At 35.3% G+C, this 23,150-nt stretch overlaps 1 protein-coding gene and 1 long non-coding RNA gene across 2 annotated transcripts; one reads left to right on the top strand and one right to left on the bottom strand.

Moving 5' to 3' along the window:
- The first annotated feature begins 1,227 nt into the window (after positions 1 to 1,227).
- On the top strand, positions 1,228 to 2,625 carry LOC139891919 (uncharacterized). Its single transcript, XR_011773908.1, has 4 exons — positions 1,228 to 1,290; positions 1,395 to 1,449; positions 2,382 to 2,464; positions 2,539 to 2,625. It is a non-coding gene; the product is annotated as an uncharacterized lncRNA (long non-coding RNA).
- A 5,152-nt stretch (positions 2,626 to 7,777) lies between these two features.
- On the bottom strand, positions 7,778 to 8,128 carry LOC139888860 (uncharacterized). Its single transcript, XM_071871842.1, has one exon. The coding sequence runs from the start codon at positions 8,126 to 8,128 to the stop codon at positions 7,778 to 7,780; it is 351 nt and encodes a 116-aa protein (XP_071727943.1).
- Between the last annotated feature and the right edge of the window lie 15,022 nt (positions 8,129 to 23,150).

Below are 23,150 nucleotides of genomic sequence, written 5' to 3'. Positions count from 1 at the left end.
ATGATATTCTTTCAATCATATTTGTGCGTCATGAGGTTAAGTCTAGATCAACCGAGTTGACTTTAAAAACCAAAAAGGTTTCGACTTTCACCAATATATCACAAAGCTAAATCTAAAGAATAGTCACACGACAATTAAGATGGTGTAAAAGCGGCTCTGATACCACTGTTGGAAAATCGTGTGTACTTTTAACAAATCAGATTAACGCAGCGAATAGTTAAAATAATAATCTTTTATTATTTCATAAAACTTTTAAAAAACTTTTACAAGATTAAATAATCACTTATTTAATGAAACATGCACACGATTAATTTATCTCAATTAGATCCAGTTACACCATAATAATTGTCATGAATATAAATCATAAAGTGAGTTAACGGTATACCTTTCTTGAAGAAACTGATGAACGGAGAGAAACCTACGATCAAAGGGTATGACCGTCTCTTTGGATAGTCCACACTACACTTCAAACAACTGTCAATGGATGCTAGTCTAAACCCAAGTAAAGTATTAATATAATCAAATTATATTAATACAAGAATAAATATATAATATTTCATATATGTCTTCAAATTACAAGGTAAGGGTTTTAGGTGAAAAAGTTCTTATGCAAGAAATGAGAATACGTTAAAAATAGAATGATCATATTCAAAAGAATGACTCACTCAGAAAAATGAGCCCATAGTCTTCATTTTAAAGCAAATAATAAGAACCTTTTTTCATATGAATGTAGACCCGTGAATGTTTTTTTGGAAAACAAAAGATATGAAATATATTATAAAGTCGTATTTCTCAAATACTTTAGAGGTATGTTATGTAACTTATAATTAATAATTTTCTATCATGTCGCTTTCATGTGAATAGTAAATTAATTAATTTCGATTCATTTACTATTCATATGAATAGTAAATGAATTAATTTCGATTTACTATTTTGTTACTTGAGTAATATATATATATATACATCATATATATATATATATATATATATATATATATATATATATATATATATATATATATATATATATATATATATATATATATTTTATTTGACGTCTCGGTGTATATGTGTGTGACCCCGAAGGCTCAAATGAGGTTGGCCATATAGTTATATGTTGTAGCTTGCACATTAATCCTACAATTACATGGTTTTTTCTTAAGTACTCAACCACTCCTTTCTTACGATTTCTTTTCTATCAAGTGTTGTTTTTTAGTTCGGGACTCTAACGTTTCTTTCTTAATGTTTATCTATCTCTTTGCTTCATAGCCTGATTGAAAAAAGTTTCACGTAGGTATTCAATTATTTATTCAACTTTATATTTGATTTCTTGATTCTTGATTGGATCTAATACTATTTTTTATGCTACTTGAATATGAATGTTGATTGAAAAGCTCACAGTGAATGACGTGGGATTAATATCACTTGCAGAAATGGCTATTAAAGAAGGTATGGATAAATTTTTTATTTTGTATATTTTCATTTAGAGGTTGTTACAATGACCTTTGTATATAAATGCAATTGACATATAATTTTGAATCTATATCATGTAAGCATCGTGATTTAAGATTTGAGTTATATCTTGGTGCACTCCAAGTGTTGCTTAAATGCTTGAATGAAATTCTTTATGCTTTGCTCATTGTTTATGTCGTTCTTGCTATATCTTGGTCATAATTATAACTCATTGTTTAGTGCATTGTATATTTTGTAGAAGGCTTACAAAGTACTACAAGAGATTTTGAGTCTAAGTAATTATCATCCATGCTTTAGGTATTTGATGAGCTCATGAGCATCATTTTTTTAATACAATGTTTGAATAAGAAAACAACTACACTATTATTAGGCAAAAGAGGAGAATTATATTAATAAACACTTCAATACAAAACATGGCACAAGCCAAGCTTGCCCAAATGAAAGCAGAACAATACAATTCAAAACCAAACAAGCAAAAACAACTACAATGAAAGAGGACAATATTTGTTTTTTAAAATCGAAGACTATTATAAAGATGGACCTTTTTGTATTCTATCTGTTGAAATTTGGAACCTTTTGGTGTTGAGATTGTAAGAAATTCAACATTAAGGCTTTCTTTCATTTTTTTAACTTCCAACATAGTTTTTCCATCTTCTATTCATATAGGATCGATCTAATTTTATATGATTTGAGATACTTCATGCTTTTAAGCCCTCTGTTTGTGTTTAGATAGGATATTATATGAATTGAAATTGTTTAGTATTGATCCTTTATATGTTGTGTGTGCGTTTGTTACGTTTGTTTGGTTAAGGGTTTGATTTAATATTTAGGATTTTTGTTTTGCTTTTTTCATAAATAATACTCATCGCATGTTTATGGTTACTACTTAAGCCTTTGTGCTAGAGCAGGATACTTAGTGAAGGTTGTGCTTAGTGCCATCCCCAAACACTTTTTGAACCTGGTACTCGTGCCTATCTACTGAAATGGTGAGGTTGGTGCGTTTCTTCTAATTTGTTACTCACTTTCTCATATTTTTGTTATCTGACATGTGTTGTTTTCATGAAGGTTCATAGTATGGTTATTGTATTTTTTATGGAGCATGAAGTTCTTTATTTACATATGTAAAGTTTTGATTTAGATTAAAACTGTAATCTAAATGATAAAGACAAGCGAATTAACGAGGTTATATTTAATCACGAATGATTACTTTAATCCTCGGTTATCAAATAGAGTTCTTTTATTGATAATTTTCGTTGATACATGTATGAGTTATAATATGATGCTTAAATAGGCAAAACAATACAGAGAAATAGCTTTGAGAGCAAGAAAACGCATTTTCTAGAAAATTCTCCCGTCCAGCCCCGACTCGCGATCGCGAGTCTCCATGCACAACCAATCTCGCAATCGCGAGATGGATGTCGAGCAGAAACTCCAGTAGCGAATTTGGAACTCGCGGTCTCGAACCTTGTGCAACAATTTTTGACTTTTTGATTCCTTGTTTAACTCTCGATTCGCACTCCTAACATAATGTTGGTTAAACGTAAATTTATTTAGTTTATGGTTAACGTATTTTAATGATAAGCATACCCCGATAACCAGGGGAGGCCCGAAGGGGAACAAAGTGATCGATCACTCAAGGTTAAGAATTTTTAAGGGCCCAATTTTTTTATATATAGAGACATAATCGGAGATTTGAGAAGCATGAAAACTAGGAAAGCACAACAGAAGCAACGAATGCATAACACAATAGGCCCAAAAACACTATTCAAAAGCCACCAAAAGAAAAAAATCAAAGATTACCAGCTTTCTAGCAAGGCCGAAAGATATTTTTTTATTAGTTTATATTATTCATTGGAGTCTAAGATTTTTTTTCACACCATTTTAGATACAAAAATTTTCCAAACCAGCCCTACGATAACTGTAAATTCTTAAATATAAATCCACTAAACCCTTCTAAATCGAGTACTAATGAATGCCTTAGAGTTATTTGATATGAACTTTTGATTGTTCAATAATCTCACTATTAGTTATGGAGGAGTTTGTGCTACAATCAGAACATTCACCGATTCAATTCAACTCTCTATATGAAATAAGTTGACGTTTCATCTTTAGCTTGCAAAATAATTGACATCGAGCACTCTCGGTGACAAGTTGTGAAGTGTATATGATTATATCATTCGATTTAATAATATAAATAACGTATCAAAACAAAATACATTAATTAATTTTAGGCACTAAAATTAAACCCTTAGAACTGTCAACTGTAGGTATGACTAATACAAGTACCTATCTGGTCACATGTAAGATCAAAATTAGTGGTGATGGATGTAATATAGTGTGATATGGTTATTTGTAAGGTATATTGATAATGTGACAAGCCTAATGGTAGAAAAGAAATGCTTGTACTGTAGTGGTGATGAGTTATTGCCATGGAGAGTAGGTTTCATATATCTAACTGTTTTTAACCAGTCGTCAGATTTCTCTCGTCATCCTAGTTGGCAAGTAGTTTGACGCCCTTGACGCCCCTAACGCGACGTCAAAATTTGACGCCCCGAGCGTCAGTTGATAAGTTGATGGGTGTGTCAAATAATTTTCAGCCAATCAGATTTCAGCACATATTTTTATATATTATTAATTACGGAGTAATAAATTATATACCCAACTACCAATAATATTTTACCACATCACCAATTCACAAATTTAACCCTCAAATTTGACACTTCCCTTTATTCAACTTCATCTCTTGACATTGCCACATCATCAAAAAGTACACTACTTGCCTTTGACATCATAGTCAGGGTTGGAAACAGTCTAATACTATCATATACGTAAAAGACTATTATGATGACATCATAAATAGTTTTAACTCTTCTTTAAAAAAATCAAAAAATAAAAACAAAAAAATCTAAGGCCCCCTAGTGATGTTATTATTAGTAATTAATTAAAAATTAAAAATAATTTGTACAATTAAATAAATAAATAATTATACCATAAACAAAAACGTTTTTTTAAGCGGATATTAAAAAAAAAACAGTACATGTAAACATACAGCTACAAGTTAAGAGGAAATCTTTAGACTAAACGTAACGCAGCGTCACTTTTTCCCCATCATCCCACATGGCAACGTATTTGACGCCCTTGACGCCCCTAACGCAGCGTCAAAATTTGACGCCCGGGGCGTCAGTCGGAAATTTCACGGGTGTGTCAAAATTATTTCAGCCAATCAGATTTTTTTGAATATTTTTATATATGTTAATTAATATATTTTATACCCAACTACCAATAATATTTTACCACATCACCCATCCTCAAATTTAACACTCCCCTTTATTTAACTTCATCTCTTACCTTGCCACATCATCAAAAAGTACATCACTTGTCTTTAACGTCACCGCCACGATTAGAAACAGTCTTACATGACACACACTCCCTTTTTTTCTTTTAAACGGCGCACGCCTCTTTCACAGGTAATGTTTTATCTTCATGCAATTCAAATTGAATATTCTAGGAAATCTAATTAAACTTTAATTGTTTCAATTCCAATAAATCTTTTTAGATTTGCAGCGATTCCAAGACATCTCCCTAAACGGTTTATAATAACCTCAATCTCATCTTCATCTTCATCTTCATACTCTAAACAGCAAAACACTGTCTCCTTACTCTACAGTTTCTCATTTAATTTGAAACCTGGTATGTGGTTATTGTATTTTTTTATTTCATTTAATAAAATGCAGAATTTTAAGATATTACATGGGTTTTTCTTAAGTTCTCAACCTCTCCTTTCTTACGATTTCTTTTCTATCAAGTGTTGTTTTTTAGTTCGGGACTCTAATGTTTCTTTCTTAATGTTTATCTATCTCTTTGCTTCATAACCTGATTGAAAAAAGTTTCAGGTAGGTATTCAATTATTTATTCAACTTTATATTTGATTTCTTTTTTTTTAACAGCGATTGGGATCACCGAGGGCACTTTACCACTCGTTGCGATCATCTCCCGTTTCGACTATGCCTATGCAGCGATATTAACCGCGAAATCTTGAAACCGATCCAAGGGCACGACCAAGTAAAAACCCCTCCCCTTTACCCTCCAAACGATATGGGAAAGGTGCCATGCGTGGATACTTCATGGCAGGGATGAAATTGATTCGATCTAATACTATTTTTTATGCTACTTGAATATGAATGTTGATTGAAAAGCTCACAGTGAATGACGTGGGATTAATATCACTTGCAGAAATGGCTATTAAAGAAGGTATGGATAAATTTTTTATTTTGTATATTTTCATTTAGAGGTTGTTACAATGACCTTTGTATATAAATGCATTTGACATATAATTTTGAATCTATATCATGTAAGCATCGTGTTTTAAGATTTGAGTTGTATCTTGGTGCACTCCAAGTGTTCGCTTAAATGCTTGAATGAAATTCTTTATGCTTTGCTCATTGTTTATGTCGTTCTTGCTATATCTTGGTCACAATTATAACTCGTTGTTTAGTGCATTGTATATTTTGTAGAAGGCTTACAAAGTACTACAAGAGATTTTGAGTGTAAGTAATTATCATCCATGCTTTAGGTATTTGATGAGCATCATTTTTTTAATACAATGTTTGAATAAGAAAACAACTACACTATAAAGATGGACCTTTTTGTATTCTATCTGTTGAAATTTGGAACCTTTTGGTGTTGAGATTGTAAGAAATTCAACATTAAGGCTTTCTTTCATTTCTTCAACTTCCAACATAGTTTTTCCATCTTCTATTCATATAGGATCGATCTAGTTTTATATGATTTGAGATACTTCATGCTTTTAAGCCCTCTGTTTGTGTTTAGATATGATATTATATGATTTGAAATTGTTTAGTATTGATCCTTTATATGTTGTGCTTGCGTTTGTTACGTTTGTTTGGTTAAGGGTTTGATTTAATATTTAGGATTTTTGTTTTGCTTATTTCATAAATAATACTCATCGCATGTTTATGGTTACTACTTAAGCCTTTGTGTTGGAGCAGGATACTTAGTGAAGGTTGTGCTTAGTGCCATCCCCAAACACTTTTTGAACCTGGTACTCGTGCCTATCTGCTGAAATGGTGAGTTTGGTGCGTTTCTTCTAATTTGTTACTCCCTTTCTGATGTTTTTGTTATCTGACATGTGTTGTTTTCATGAAGGTTCATAGTATGGTTATTGTATTTTTTATGGAGCATGAAGTTCTTTATTTACATATGTAAAGTTTTGATTTAGATTAAAACTGTAATATGGTGCAAGCTAGGTTAGAGAGTTTCAGGTAGTTTTTTTCAATGATTGAGGTAGAGATTCCGATGGTTTTTCATGTGTCAATGAGTTAGAAATTCTAATGTTTGTGCATCTTAGTATCTATCTACTGGATCTTTTTATAGATTCGAGGGTCCATTTTCATTTGTATTCAACACTATAATTCTCTTTTGTTGAGTTGACCTGGAAAATATGTAATGTTGTTTTTTTTTTTTTTTTTTTTTCTTTTCATTTTAAGATAGTGTTAATCGTCTGTGTATCTCTCTTTAAATTAAGTAGGCAATACTACTTATTTTCCAATGCCAGTTCTTACAATATGGCAGATACATAATCATGCTTCTTGATTGTGAGACATGCTTCGTCAACGATATTTTTATGTTTGTGCATTGTTCTATTTTTATTTTAATGTGGTCATAAACATTAACATAGTTCCATTTACAGTAGAATATAGGGCATGTTCATTTTCTTTAATTATCAATGACCTTTGAACTTTATATATGTGTAATATGAGCACAAATACATAGATAATCAAATTTTATACAGCAATGAGACTGCTATACTAAGGTTCATCATAGTAATTAGAAATTAGAAAGGTGTTTGCTAGCAAAATTTAGATGGCTATATTGCAATATTGGTCCAGTTTGACTATTTTTTGTCAAGTTTACCATATAAGTTTTTTTAGTCATTTGTTTATGGATGTTTGGTTTGAATCAAGGATGTATATTAAAGGTTTCATAGCTTATCTTTCTTCTTTTTTTTTGAAAGGCAAAGCATTACTTATTTTATGAATCAACGAAAATAACAGGTGTGCATTTGTAGTAGCAACACTATACATGAACTCGACATATGGTAAAACATATAGTTAACACCAAGAACTAACTAAGAGGATGATAAGGTAGCATCCCAAAGTTAACCACGAGACTCACCCTAACATATATATACTTGGATTATGAAGCCAATCGTGCCAAGATAATGTCTTCGACTTACATCTCTTCGCGATCCACTCGAAGCTTACAATTTGGATTTCACAAAGAGCTACCGGAGGCGTCCAACCACTTTTTTGAACACTATTTTATTCCGGTTTTTCCATAAGAGATATCTACACGTGCATCTAACTGCTTGCCAAATCTTACCACCAAGACTTGAGACCGTTATACTTGTATCTTCACCGAATGCTATATTTGCCCCGAATTGTGTTGGGACAGTTAACCCCCACCATTCAGACACCTTGGACCAAATTTCAACCGAGTTTTTGCAATAAAATAGGGCGTGATCAACCGTCTCAACTTCGTCATCACAAGCAGGGCATCGGACCGTATGTAGATCGATGCCATGCTTGTCAAGTTCGGTTAAGACGAGTAATCTTTTTTTGTTTGCCCTCCACATGAATACTTCAGTTTTTTTTTTGGAGCAAAAGAGTTTCTTAACGTTTTGGTACAATTATTGCCCCCACGAATTATCTTCTCGTTTAGTATTCCGTTTAGTGAGTTTGTTGTGAATTTACAACTGCTACTCAAAGACCATTTCCACGAGTCACGTTCCGAAGGATTCAATGTTACCGAGCTCAAGAGATTACATAAATTATCCAGCTCCACTTGCGTTCTTCCAGTAGGAACACGAGACCAATTCCACGCGAAAGTAACCGTCGATCCATCGATCCATCGATACCCAATCTGTTACAGACCGTCGCTAGTGGGTCTGTTTCTAACCGAAATAATCTGCCAAAAATCGACTTTAGAGGCCTGTTTTGTAACCAACAATCCGACCAAAAGCTAGTTGTTGTCCCGTCTCCAATCGACCTGCAGAAAGAGTTTCGGAAGGAGACATCAAGCGAGTCGATGTACTCCCCAGCCTTTACAATACGGTACCAACACGAATTAGAAAAATTTGACAAATTATGAGGATCAAAACCCAACCCGCCCGAGGACTCATAAATGCTTTTGATGACTCTAACCCACAAGGTGTCGGCTTCAGTATAAAACCTCCACCACCACTTGCCGATTAGAGCAAGGTTTTTACTTTTTAATGACCTAAGATTCAATCCCCCTTCCTCGAAAGGAAGAAGAACATCCTCCCATTTGACCCACGAAATTTTAGAAGAATCACCCGACCCGCCCCAAAAGAAAGCTCTCCTCATACACTCAAGTTTTTTTAACACACATTGCGGGGCACGAAAGAGCGAGAAGTAATACAATGACAAACTATTTAACACCAATTTTACAAGAGTCAAACGCCCACCAAACGACATCGAACGTGCTCTCCAATCCGCAAGCCTTTTTCCAAATTTCTCAATTACCGGTTTCTAATTATGTCCCTTATTCATGTTTGCACCAATAGGGAGACCAAGGTAAATGCAAGGAAAACTCCCTATATTACAAACATAAACACTTGCTAATGCTTCAACCTCGTTATGATCAACATTAACCCCGAAGAGATTACTTTTAGAATAATTGACCTTCAACCCCGAAGTCCGTTCAAAACATTTAAGCAACATCATAAGCTTATCAAAATTGCTACAGCTCCACGAACCGAAAAAGATGGTGTCATCTGCGTATTGTAAATGTGAGATAGGGACACTTTCGTTACCCACTTCAATACCACAAAATCGACCTTTAGAGACCGCCAATTTTGCAAGCAAGTTCAAACCTTCTGCCGCAATAATGAATAGAAACGGGGAGAGCGAATGTAGTGACCCGAACTTTTCCATGTTTATATATATTAAATGAAATTGATATTTATATGATTAAGTGTTTCCAACATGTTAAGCAATCAAACTTGTTAAGACTTGATTAATTGAAATAGGTTTTATATAGACAATTGACCACCCAAGTTGACCGGTGATTCACGAACGTTAAAACTTGTACAAACTATATGATGTCATATATATATGGATATATATATAGTTAACATGGTATTATGATAAGCAAACATATCATTAAGTATATTAACAATGAACTACATATGTAAAAACAAGACTACTAACTTAATGATTTCGAAACGAGGTATATATGTAACGATTATCGTTGTAACGACATTTAATTGTATATATATCATATTAAGATATATTAATACATCATAATATCATGTTAATGTAATAATTTAACATCTCATTTGATATAATAAACAATGGGTTAACAACACTTAACAAAATCGTTAACCTAAAGGTTTCAAAACAACACTTACATGTAACGACTAACGATGACTTAACGATTCAGTTAAAATGTATATACATGTAGTGTTTTAATATGTATTCATACACTTTTGAAAGACTTCAAGACACTTATCAAAATACTTCTACTTAACAAAAATGCTTACAATTACATCCTCGTTCAGTTTCATCAACAATTCCACTCGTATGCACCCGTATTCGTACTCGTACAATACACAGCTTTTAGATGTATGTGCTATTGGTATATACACTCCAATGATCAGCTCTTAGCAGCCCATGTGAGTCACCTAACACATGTGGGAACCATCATTTGGCAACTAGCATGAAATATCTCATAAAATTACAAAAATATTAGTAATCATTCATGACTTATTTACATGTAAACAAAATTACACATCCTTTATATCTAATCCATATACTAACAACCAAAAACACCTACAAACACTTTCATTCTTCAATTTTATTCATCTAATTGATCTCTCTCAAGTTCTATCTTCAAGTTCTAAGTGTTCTTCGTAAATTTTATAAGTTCTAGTTTCATAAAATCAAGAATACTTCCAAGTTTGCTAGCTTACTTCCAATCTTGCAAATCCACTTTGAGTGATCATCCAACCTCAAGAAATCTTTCTTATTTACAGTAAGATATCTTTCTAATATAAGGTAATACTCATATTCAAACTTTGTTTCAATTTCTATAACTTTAACAATCTTATTTCGAGTGGAAATCTTACTTGAACTTGTTTTCGTTTCATGATTTTGCTTCAAGAACTTTCAAGCCATCCAAGGATCCTTTGAAGCTAGATCTACTTTTCTCATTTCCAGTAGTTTTATCCACAAAACCTGAGGTAGTAATGATGTTCATAACATCATTCGATTCATATATATAAAACTACCTTATTCGAAGGTTTAAACTTGAAATCACTAGAACATAGTTTATTTAATTCTAAACTTGTTCGCAAACAAAAGTTAATCCTTCTAACTTGACTTATAAAATCAACTAAACACATGTTCTATATCTATATGATAAGCTAACTTAATGATTTAAAACCGGAAAACACAAAAAACACCGTAAAACCGGATATACGCCGTCGTAGTAACACCGCGGGCTGTTTTGGGTTAGTTAATTAAAAATTATGATAAAATTTGATTTAAAAGTTGTTCTTCTGGGAAAATTATTTTTCTTATGAACATGAAACTATATCCAAAAATCATGGTTAAACTCAAAGTGGAAGTATGTTTTTCAAAATGGTCATCTAGACGTCGTTCTTTCGACTGAAATGACTACCTTTACAAAAATGACTTGTAACCTGTATTTCCAACTATAAACTTATACTTTTTCTGTATAGATTCATAAACTTAAGTTCAATATGAAACCATAGCAATTGGTTTCACTCAAAACGGATTTAAAACGAAGAAGTTATGGGTAAAACAAGATTGGATATTTTTGCTTGTTGTAGCTATGTGAAAATTGGTATCAAATCTATATTAATCATATCCTAGCTAACTTGTATTGTATTATACATGTATTCTAATATATTATGTAATCTTGGGATACCATAGACACGTATGCAAATGTTTTGACATATCATATCGACCCATCTATATATATTATTAGGAACAACCATAGACACTCTATATGCAGTAATGTTGGAGTTAGCTATACAGGGTTGAGGTTGATTCCAAAAATATATATACTTTGAGTTGTGATCTAGCCTGAGACGTGTATACACTGGGTCGTGGATTGGGTCAAGATAATATATATCAATTTATTTTCTGTACATCTAACTATGGACAACTAGTTGTAGGTTACTAACGAGGACAGCTGACTTAAAAAACTTAAAATATTAAAACGTATTAAAAATGTTGTAAATATATTTTGAACATACTTTGATATATATGTACATATTTGTTATAGGTTCGTGAATCGACCAGTGGCCAAGTCTTACTTCCCGACGAATTAAAAATCTGTGAAAGTCAGTTATAGTCCCACTTTTAAAATCTAATATTTTGGGATGAGAATACATGCAAATTTATAAATGTTTTACGAAATAGACACAAGTAAATGAAACTACTTTATATGGGTGAATGATCGAAGCCGAATATGCCCCTTTTTAGCTTGGTAGCCTAAGAATTTGAGAACAGACCCCCAAATTGACGCGAATCCTAAAGATAGATCTATCGGGCCTAACAAGCCCCATTCTGGAATTTGGAATGCTTTAGTACTTCGAAATTATCATGTCCGATGGGTGTCCCGGAATGATGGGGATATTCTATGTGCATCTTGTTAATGTCGGTTACCAGGTGTTCACCGTATGAATGATTTTTTATCTCTATGTATGGGATGTATTGAAATATGAAATCTTGTGGTCTATTATTTCGATTGATAAATATATAGGTTAAACCTATAACTCACAAACATTTTATTGACGTTTAAAGCATGTTTATTCTCAGGTGATTATTATGAACTTCCGATGTTGCATACTAAAATAAGGACAAGATTTGGAGTCCATGCTAGTATGATATTATGTAAAAACTGCATTCAAGAAACTTATTTTTGATGTAATATATTCTTATTGTAAACCATTATGTAATGGTCGTGTGTAAACAGTATATTTAGATTATCATTATTTGATAATCTACGTAATGCTTTTTAAACCTTTATCGATAAAATAAAGGTTATGGTTGTTTTAAAAATGAATGCAGTCTTTGAAAAACGTCTCATAAAGAGGTCAAAACCTCGCGACGAAATCAATTAATATGGAACGTTTATAATCAATATGAACGGGACATTTCAGTTGGTATCTGAGCGTTGGTCTTAGAGAATCAGAAATTTGCATTAGTGTGTCTTATCGAGTTTGTTATAATACATTAGTGAGTCTGGACTTCGACTGTGTTTTCTTTAAAAACGATTGCTTAACACTTTTGTTGGAAACTATATATTATTAACATGTAAATATTATGTGATATATTAACCTCTTAATGTGTTTGATATTGTGTGACAGATGTCTACCACTAGTACAAATCCCATCGACTCACCTAATAATAATGAAGAGTCGAATATAATTTGGGAAGATTCACAAATTCCCGAAGAGGAACCGGAAGAAGAGGAACCGGAAGAAGAGGAATCAGAAGAGGAGGAACCGGAAGAAGAAGAGGTTCCGGAGGATGAAATTTTGATACCTACAGTAAATCGATTAAATAAAATAAAATCATCAACCAACGGACCGAAGTTAAAAATGGTCAATGGTGTTTCCGCCGAGGAAGCAAAATATTGGGAAGATTACCAATTTTTCGATGAATCGGATCCCGATGAGGATTCTGATGATGTTATAGAAATTACCTCGACCCAATTTAATATGGCAAAAGAAAATAATAAGGGAAAAGGTATAAAAATAGAGAAACCTGATTCCAACCCCGATGAACTTTATATGTATCGGCAATGTTCGTATTTCCTAAATTGTAACAATAACCCGGGAACCTTTAAACCACCAGGTTTTTCTAAACCATTGTGGAAAATGACGGCTCGTATTAGAGGAACATCATATATCCCTAGAAAATTAGGAAAACGAACCAAGTCCGAAGAAGAAAAAACCAGTGATTCAGATTAGAGGGTTGTAATCATGTTATGTATTATATGTATTGTAGTGTGCTTGTACTTTTATGTTCTATATAAAAATTTCTTGTATTGTTTGTTAATTATCTTTTACGAATCTAATCCTTGTCTATTTTACAGTATAAAAACACAAAATGGACGTTAAGGATAGACAACCAAAAATTTTAGAAGACCTACCAGGAGATATGATTGATGAAATCTTGTCTAGAGTCGGGCAGAATTCATCAGCACAATTAGTTACGGTAAAATTAGTTTGTCAAACGTTTGAAAGACATTCCAGGCATGCCTTAGTATATAAAAGGCTTTCCTTTGAAAGATGAGGTATATCACATTGGGGAGACTTTAAGTTACGCCAAGTTTTCTTTAAGGCATTTAGTGCGGGAAATCCAGATGCAATTTTACGCTACGGGTTACGAACCTATTTTGACTCAACATATCCCAACATAGGATTTCGTGAATTAGAAAGAGCTTCTAACATGCAACATAAAGAAGCATGTTATGCTTACGGGTTAGTGATGTTCGCTTCTTACCAAAGTGAGAAAAAGAACATCGGATTGCATCTTTTAAATAAAACCTTCCCACAAGTGATGGATTCAGTAGTTAGGGTGAGAAACAAGGTTTTTAGATTATTACGAGGCTGTTGGACATTACGAAACCCTCGTCCTTTTGACGACATTACAACATGCTGCCTAGCCAATGGTCATAACGGTTATTTTCCACAAGACCAAGGATGGGAAGTCGTCTTAGTAAAACCAGAATGCATGACTTGTTTCTGGACTTATGAATTACGTGTCTTTATTTCCTTTGCTGAACAACTTGCGTATTAACTAGATTTTTCTTCAAAACTGTCCTGTATCAAAGTGTACTATATTTCATGTTATATGTAGTATAGCGAAGTTGTAAGTTTGAAGAATATTTGTATGTGATATATTATTATAATCAGTTTTTCATATGGAATTGTAGTAGTTGAATTGTATATTTTCTACTAAGTATGAACTTAACGGGTAGGTAGTACCCGAATTTAAACTTATAAAACGCTAATATGAAGAAAAAGCTTTTATAAATGAGTTCATATTATGCTACGAAATACTATTGACTACTCTTAATATTATGTATGATTAACTCGATTCATTTGGCTATTTTGAAGGAAATGCCACCGGCGACTCGTCAGAATTTGAACATGAGCGAGGAAGACTTCCGTGTTTTCCTTGCAGAAAACTTAGCCGCAGTACAGGCTGCGATGCAAAATAACAATAACTCTGGATCTAGTAGTGGAACTAATTCCACAAGAAATCGTGTCGGATGCTCCTACAAAGAATTCACTGCCTGCAAACCTTTGGAATTTGATGGAACTGAAGGACCAATTGGATTGAAACGGTGGACCGAGAAAGTTGAATCGGTGTTTGCCATAAGTAAGTGTACTGAAGAGGACAAATTTAAGTACGCTACGCATACCTTCACAGGTACTGCGTTAACGTGGTGGAACACCTATCTTGAACATGTAGGACAAAATGCTGCTTACGCACTACCGTGGTCGGCATTCAAGCAATTGATGAACGAGCAGTACCGTCCTAGAAACGAAGTCAATAAACTTAAGGTAGAACTTAGGGAGTTACGAACACAAGTATTCGACATTACCACATATGAACGACGATTCACAGAGTTGTTCCTATTGTGTCCGGGAGCGTTCGAAGATGAAGAAGAGAAGATCAACGCGTTTGTAAAAGGGTTACCAGTAAGGATTCAAGAAGATGTGAGTTCACACGAGCCCGCTTCCATACAAAAGGCAAGTCGAATGGCTCATAAACTCATAAATCAGATTGAGGGAAGAATTAAAGAGCAGGAGGCCGAAGAAGCCAACACGAAACAACTCAAGAGAAAGTGGGAGGAAAACGATGACAAGAGTCACCAGAACAGCAACAACAACAATTACAACCACAATCGCAACAACTATCCCAACAACTGCAACAACAATCGCAACAATAACCGTAATCCTAATAATAATTACAACAAACATCCCAACAATAACAACAACTACAACAACCGTTCCAACAACAATAACAATCTCAACAACAACCTCAATAACAACAACGGCAACAAAAACCAAAAATGCCAAAGGTGTGAAGAGTACCACCAGAATGAGTTCTGCACGACATTTTGCACCAAGTGTAAAAGAACTGGCCATGGTGCGAAAAAGTGTGAGGTCTACAGACCAAAGTTTAACAGAACTAAAGGAACAAATAGTGGCGAAACAAGTAATGCCGCCTTTGTTTGTTATGGATGTGGAAAAACGGGCCACATTAGAAGTAATTGCCCGAATCAGGAGAATACTAATGGGCAGGGCCGCGGAAGAGTTTTCAATATTAATACGGCAGAAGCGCAGGAAGACCCGGAGCTTGTTACGAGTATGTTTCTTATTGATAATAAATCTGCTTATGTTTTATTTGATTCGGGTGCGGATAGAAGCTATATGAGTAGAGATTTTTGTGCTAAATTAAGTTGCCCATTGACGCCTTTGGATAGTAAATTTTTACTCGAATTAGCAAACAGTAAATTAATTTCAGCAGATAATATATGTCGGGATAGAGAAATTAAATTGGGGGATGAAACCTTTAAAATTGATTTAATAATAGTCGAGTTAGGGAGTTTTGATGTAATAATTGGTGTGGACTGGCTGAAAAAGGTGAGAGCAGAGGTCGTTTGTTACAAAAATGTGATTCGCATTGTGTGTGAAAAAGGAAAACCTTTAAATGTACGGAGAAAAGAACAACGTGAAATTAAATCTTATTAGTAGTTTGAAGGCGCAAAAACTAATAAGAAAAGGTTGTTACGTCATTCTAGCACACATCAAGGAAGTTAAACCTGAAGAAAAGAACATCAGTGATGTTCCCGTCGCAAAAGAATTTCCCGATGTATTTCCGAAAGAATTACAGGGATTACCCCCACATCGATCCGTTGAATTTCAAATAGACCTTGTACCAGGAGCAGCACCAATAGCTCGTGCTCCATACAGACTCGCACCCAGCGAAATGAAAGAATTACAAAGTCAATTACAGGAACTTTTAGAGCGTGATTTCATTCGACCAAGTTCATCACCATGGGGAGCTCCTGTTCTGTTTGTCAAGAAGAAAGATGGTACATTCAGGTTGTGTATCGACTACCGAGAGTTGAACAAACTTACCATCAAGAACCGTTACCCATTACCGAGAATCGACGACTTATTTGATCAACTACAAGGCTCGTCGGTTTATTCGAAGATTGATTTACGTTCTCGGTATCATCAAATGCGGGTGAAGGAGGATGATATTCCAAAGACTGCTTTTAGGACGCGTTACGGTCATTACGAGTTTATGGTTATGCCGTTTGGATTGACTAACGCACCAGATGTGTTCATGGACCTCATGAACCGAGTATGTGGGCCATATCTTGACAAGTTTGTCATTGTCTTCATCAATGACATATTTATTTACTCAAAGAATGATCAAGAGCACGAAGAACATTTGAGAAAAGTGCTAGAGTCGCTAAGAAAAGAAAAACTGTACGCTAAGTTTTCAAAGTGTGCATTTTGGTTAGAAGAAGTTCAATTCCTCGGTCATATAGTGAATAAAGAAGGTATTCAGGTGGATCCAGCAAAGATTAAAACCGTTGAAAAGTGGGAAACCCCGAAAACTCCGAAACACATACGCTAATTTTTAGGGCTAGCTGGTTATTACAGGAGATTCATCCAAGATTTTTCTAAAATAGCAAAACCCTTGACTGCATTAACGCATAAAGGGAAGAAATTTGAATGGAAAGATGAACAAGAGAAAGAGTTTCAATTGTTGAAGAAAAAGTTAACTACGGCACATATATTGTCATTACCTGAAGGGAATGATGATTTTGTGATATATTGTGACGCCTCAAAGCAAGGTCTCGGTTGTGAAACAACCCAACCCGCATTAAAACCGGCCCATAAAATTTTTCCTTTTAATACGCGTTAAATAATACTTTAGGTCCCAATTGTGTTTCCATAAACATCTTTAAATACAATAGAAGGTTTAATAACCTTAAAACATTTAATACATTAGTTAATTGTCCAAATGGACATACACGACCCGACTAGTTTAGTTTCCAACAAAACCGAGCATGGTGATTTGGGACTACGCTACCCAAATCCTAATCGAATACAAAAGCAAGATCTTCTAAGCAACCTAGCCAAGATCTCTAATCCCCAAGCTTACCCGAGCCGCCAAGCATGCGAACCTATAAAAATATCAACAACGAGAGGGTAAGCTAACGCTTAGTGAGTGAGAATATACTACATACATATATATGCATAAAATGGACACGCCACACAAATATCCAAATACCGCATACCGGAGCATCCAAGCATAAAGGCAAGCTAGTCTAAGCATACCGTAAGATCACTAAGCAATGAGCTAAAGATACATCCACAAAATATAAGTTCACCAACAACGATGTGAACAATGCCAATAAACTACACCCAGAGGGTTAGCTATATCATGACAAAACAACGTTATACGTATACAAAATATATATATATATATATATATATATATATATATATATATATATATATAACTCGAATAACATAAAATGATTACGCTTACAACGCAATAACCATGGTTAACCAAATCTTCGCAAGGGAATGACTTCGCGAAACAAGTCATCCATGTTCATAACAACCATTAGTGCACTTAACACTTCGTACACTAACCCCACTGGTGGAATCTTAACACTTCGATACTTCACCCCAGGTGGCGTCTTAACACGTCGACACTTCACCCCGAGTAGTGTCTTAACACTTCGACACTTCACTCTTCATTTTACTTGGGGTGGCATCTTAACACGTCGATACTTCACCTCGAGTGGCACCTTAACACATCGGCACTTCACCCGTTATTCTCTTGGAGTGGCATCTTAGCACATCGATACTTCACTCCGGGTGGTGTCTTAACACATCGACACTTCACCCCTCACATTACTTTGAGTGGTGTCTTAGCACATCGACACTTCACTCGTCACGTGAAATGTGGTGTCTTAGCACATCAACACTTCACATCTCACACTACAACAAATAAATACATTATATACCTACGCATATAATTATTCCACTCACTATATTAACCCTTCGTCATTGGGGTTATATAAGTCTACTTCACACGCCCATGTGATAACATATACACAAAGTGTGCACCTCGCCAAAGGTGGTCAACCAAAACGCACCACCATGCCAATTGGACCTATACACAAGTCCATCAAATCTACCTATATGTGAAGTGAGCTCTATAATCGAGAACCACTTTACCCGACCCGCACCCATCCTACACATACATATGCATATAGGATATTAACACTCATCTTGTCACCTTGATGAATGCTTCCAAATAATCCTCAACTCGTCAATGGAAAGTACCTATTCCATTATCACAATTACAACAACACACTTAGAGTGGATTTACAAACCAACCCAATTCGACCCTTAGTGCAATTTCGACCCAAATGCACTTCCAAGCACAAACCGCTTCCAAACTAACCAATAATCACTAACATAAGTGAGAATGATCCTAATATGCCAATTAAACCCAGTCATAGGTGTTAAACACCTATCTTGCCCATAATGACACTTAAACCCTAATTTTGACCCAAAGGAGTCAACATCGCGCCGTTAGCGAGTTTTGACACCACAATATATTTAACTCGAGTTTATACTTCAACTTAATCTATTTTAAGTTTATAAACCTCAACGAATCGACATTCGGGTCATAACCATCAACAAATCCTAATTTTGACTCTAGTCAAAATTAGTCAACCACAAGAACCCTAGAAGTCTCCAAAACATCAATAATCACTAATACTAGTGATTATACACCATTCTCAAGTCTTAAACATGGTTAAATCGTTAACTAACCCAAAACCCGCCCTTAACACATATAAACCCGAATCTTGGTGTTAATCTTCAATTAACAACTAAATGGGTTCCATCTATGAATCATACAATCAAAAGCCCCAAATTTGAATGATGAACACGAAAATGAAATTCGGAGTTAGAGCTTACCACTAGTATCACCGTGTAACCAAGAACGAGGAGAACAACCTAGCCAACTACGCCAAAGATCAAATCCCGCTTCTTCCTTTCCAAAAATCCCTCTGAATTCAATTGGGTGTTTGAGTTTTTGAGAGGAAAATGAAATGAAAAGGGAAAAGAAATTAGGAAATGAAAGGAGTGGATGAGATTTAAGATCTAAATCTGGTTCAAATGCAAAAAGACCAAAATGCCCCTCACTTTGCCTAAATATTGCGAAAACAGGAACCAGTTCAGCAGAAATGCCGCGCCACGGCATAAATGGTCGCGCCGCGACCTATACCGTGGTCTGGTGCCTTCTTTACCATACTTTCTGATCCAGATTCTAATGTGTTGTCGCGCCGCGGCCTTCTGTGTCGCGCCGCGACACTAGCGTGACCTGACATAACTTTCTCGCACACAAGACTTTAATACTAGAAAATGCCCCGAACCTTTCTTACACCATTCGTACATACCTAATACACCTATAAATCATATACAGGGAAAACGGGGTGTTACAACTCTCCCCCACTTAAATTCGATCATGTCCTCGTGATCCTAGTCACGAACCCAAACGGACCCACACTCAATGGTCCTCAAACAAGCTTTTCAAACCGACTTTCCTAAGCAATTCTTCCCACTGAATTGCCTTTAACAACTAAATCGTCACCCGCGATTCATCAAATCCACAATCCGAGCACTAAAACCTTGCTCAATCCCTCACATCGGGAAACACTCGACCAATCTCGAACCGAGATATCAATTCCTTAGCGTACCTTTACCAAGGACAACGCTAAAAGCGACCAAGTCTCAACCTAAAGTCAACAATCCGAACGTTGAAGATCGAACCACATGAATCCTTACGGGTTACACTTATCGTTAAACATCCTTTGTAGTGCGCAATACAACCAATACATCACTATCCTAACATCATAAGCAACGGCTAAAGCCAAAAGCGCTCAAAACGACTATGGCAACGCTAATCCTAAGGTGTCCAAAATCGACTATTGTCACACTCGTAACATCATGTGAGCGAAACACGGCTATCGCCTCACTAATCATACAACATGGTCCTCACGATCCCACCATCGGTGTATAAAAAAACCGATAGATCACACCACACGGTCCTTACGAACCCACCATCGGTGTATAAAACAACCGATAGATCACTCAACACCGGATGAAGTCAGCGGACCCCGTCAACGGTCATGCTTCACCGATATAACACTACACCCATGATGAAGTCAGTAGACCCCGAAGGTCATGCTTCACCAATCAAAAATACCATGATGAAGTCAGCGGACCCTGAAAGGTCATGCTTCACCAATCAACAATACCATGATGAAGTCAGCGGAACCCGAAGGTCATGCTTCACCAATCAACGCCCTTTTGGCCTCCAACAACGAGTAATGTAACATCGCGCTCTACTACGCCGTAGTGAATCCTAACGGATACCACTAACCATTCACACAATCGAGCAAGAACCACCTATATCGAACATAGGCACAAAACAAAAATTCTCTAAAAGAGAATCCGCCACACACACATCCCTTAACCGAGGGATTTCACCTTGCTCGCCAAACAAGTCCTTTATCTCTCAACGAGATTTACCACATTACCACCCCGGTGATAATTCAAATCCAAAATCATAAGTATAATTTAACCGAAATTGTACTCTACCACAAATCGACCAAACTAGGTCCCAACACAAGTTTCGGATCTACCATAAGCATTACCCGAATTCTCACCCTAAGGTCCCCTCGTGCGCTAGTATAACTGCCCCACTTGGAACTACATTCCATATCCACAACTAGTACAATGCTACCAAAAGTAGACTTTACCAACAATTGGGTTCACTCGACCCATCACCATATCTTGCTCTAATCTTGAGCACCCGAAGGATTTCAATCAATCCTTAAACACTTCGAAAGAAAAGTGTAACACAATTACACAAACCATACCCCCGCAATCATCCAATTGCTTTAGTTTGTCAAATTCTACCTAGTCACTCATGTACCTAAGGGTTTCTCCTCGGTACCCTAAGTACAATGTAACCGCAACACAATCGGAGTCGAACACCATGCTAGTAGGTATAAAAGAGGCACCTAATGTCGCATCACGTAGACTCCTTTACCAACATACATCGAGATCAACACTCGATTTCTCGGGTTTCATCCCACCCGTCGAACCTCATGGTTCATCAACTTTAACACAAAAGCGAACACGCTCTAGCATCCGAATACCAAAACTCATTTCCATGGCTTGGTAGAAACATTTCCCAAATACTAAGGAATGCTTGGTTACGCCAAGTCTTACGCCCTTCGCCCAACAATCAAAACGTCACCATAGGGTACTTCCATTAGGAACGTCACCCATGACGATAACATGCACAACACAAGGCATTTAACAACTCAAACTCAAATGGCACTTAATAAATAATCAAAGGGCATATTTATTAAAACGAAACGTACCTTAACGTCTCCTTGCCACACCCGTCCCCGCTAACTTGGGACATTCCGACTTACGATGTCCTTCCTCTTGACAATTGAAACACACCATGCCATCACCCTTTGGTACCGAACATTCCCAAGACTTGTGACCCCTCATGCCACAATTGTAACATCTAGATGTACTAGAATCTGATATACCCGTCCATGTACCACCCGTGCTTACACTCGGACCCTTAGTCCTCTTACTTGGAGCACCAAAAGAAACAACCCTTCTCTCACTTGAAGGTTCACCAACCTTCGATCGCGAATACTGTAGTGACCCGAAATTTTCCATGGTTATATATATTAATTGAGATTCATATTTACATGATTAAATGTTTCCAACATGTTAAGCAATCAAACTTGTTAAGACTTGATTAATTGAAATAGGTTTCATATAGACAATTGACCACCCAAGTTGACCGGTGATTCACGAACGTTAAAACTTGTAAAAACTATATGATGACATATATATGGATATATATATAGTTAACATGATACTATGATAAGTAAACATATCATTAAATATATTAACAATGAACTACATATGTAAAAACAAGACTACTAACTTAATGATTTTTAAACGAGACATATATGTAACGATTATCGTTGTAAAGACATTTAATGTATATATATCATATTAAGAGATATTCATACATGATAATATCATGATAATATAATAATTTAAAATCTCATTTGATATTATAAACATTGGGTTAACAACATTTAACAAGATCGTTAACCTAAAGGTTTCAAAACAACACTTACATGTAACGACTAACGATGACTTAACGACTCAGTTAAAATGTATATACATGTAGTGTTTTAATATGTATTTATACACTTTTGAAAGACTTTAATACACTTATCAAAATACTTCTACTTAACAAAAATGCTTACAATTACATCCTCATTCAGTTTCATCAACAATTCTACTCGTATGCACCCGTATTCGTACTCGTACAATACACAGCTTTTAGATGTATGTACTATTGGTATATACACTCCAATAATCAGCTCTTAGCAGCCCATGTGAGTCACCTAACACATGTGGGAACCATCATTTGGCAACT

This window comes from Rutidosis leptorrhynchoides, chromosome 2 (assembly GCF_046630445.1).
Source record: "Rutidosis leptorrhynchoides isolate AG116_Rl617_1_P2 chromosome 2, CSIRO_AGI_Rlap_v1, whole genome shotgun sequence".
NCBI classification, from domain to species: domain Eukaryota; kingdom Viridiplantae; phylum Streptophyta; class Magnoliopsida; order Asterales; family Asteraceae; genus Rutidosis; species Rutidosis leptorrhynchoides.
Note: the sequence above shows the minus strand (reverse complement) of the source record. Positions and strands in the feature narration are given on the sequence as shown.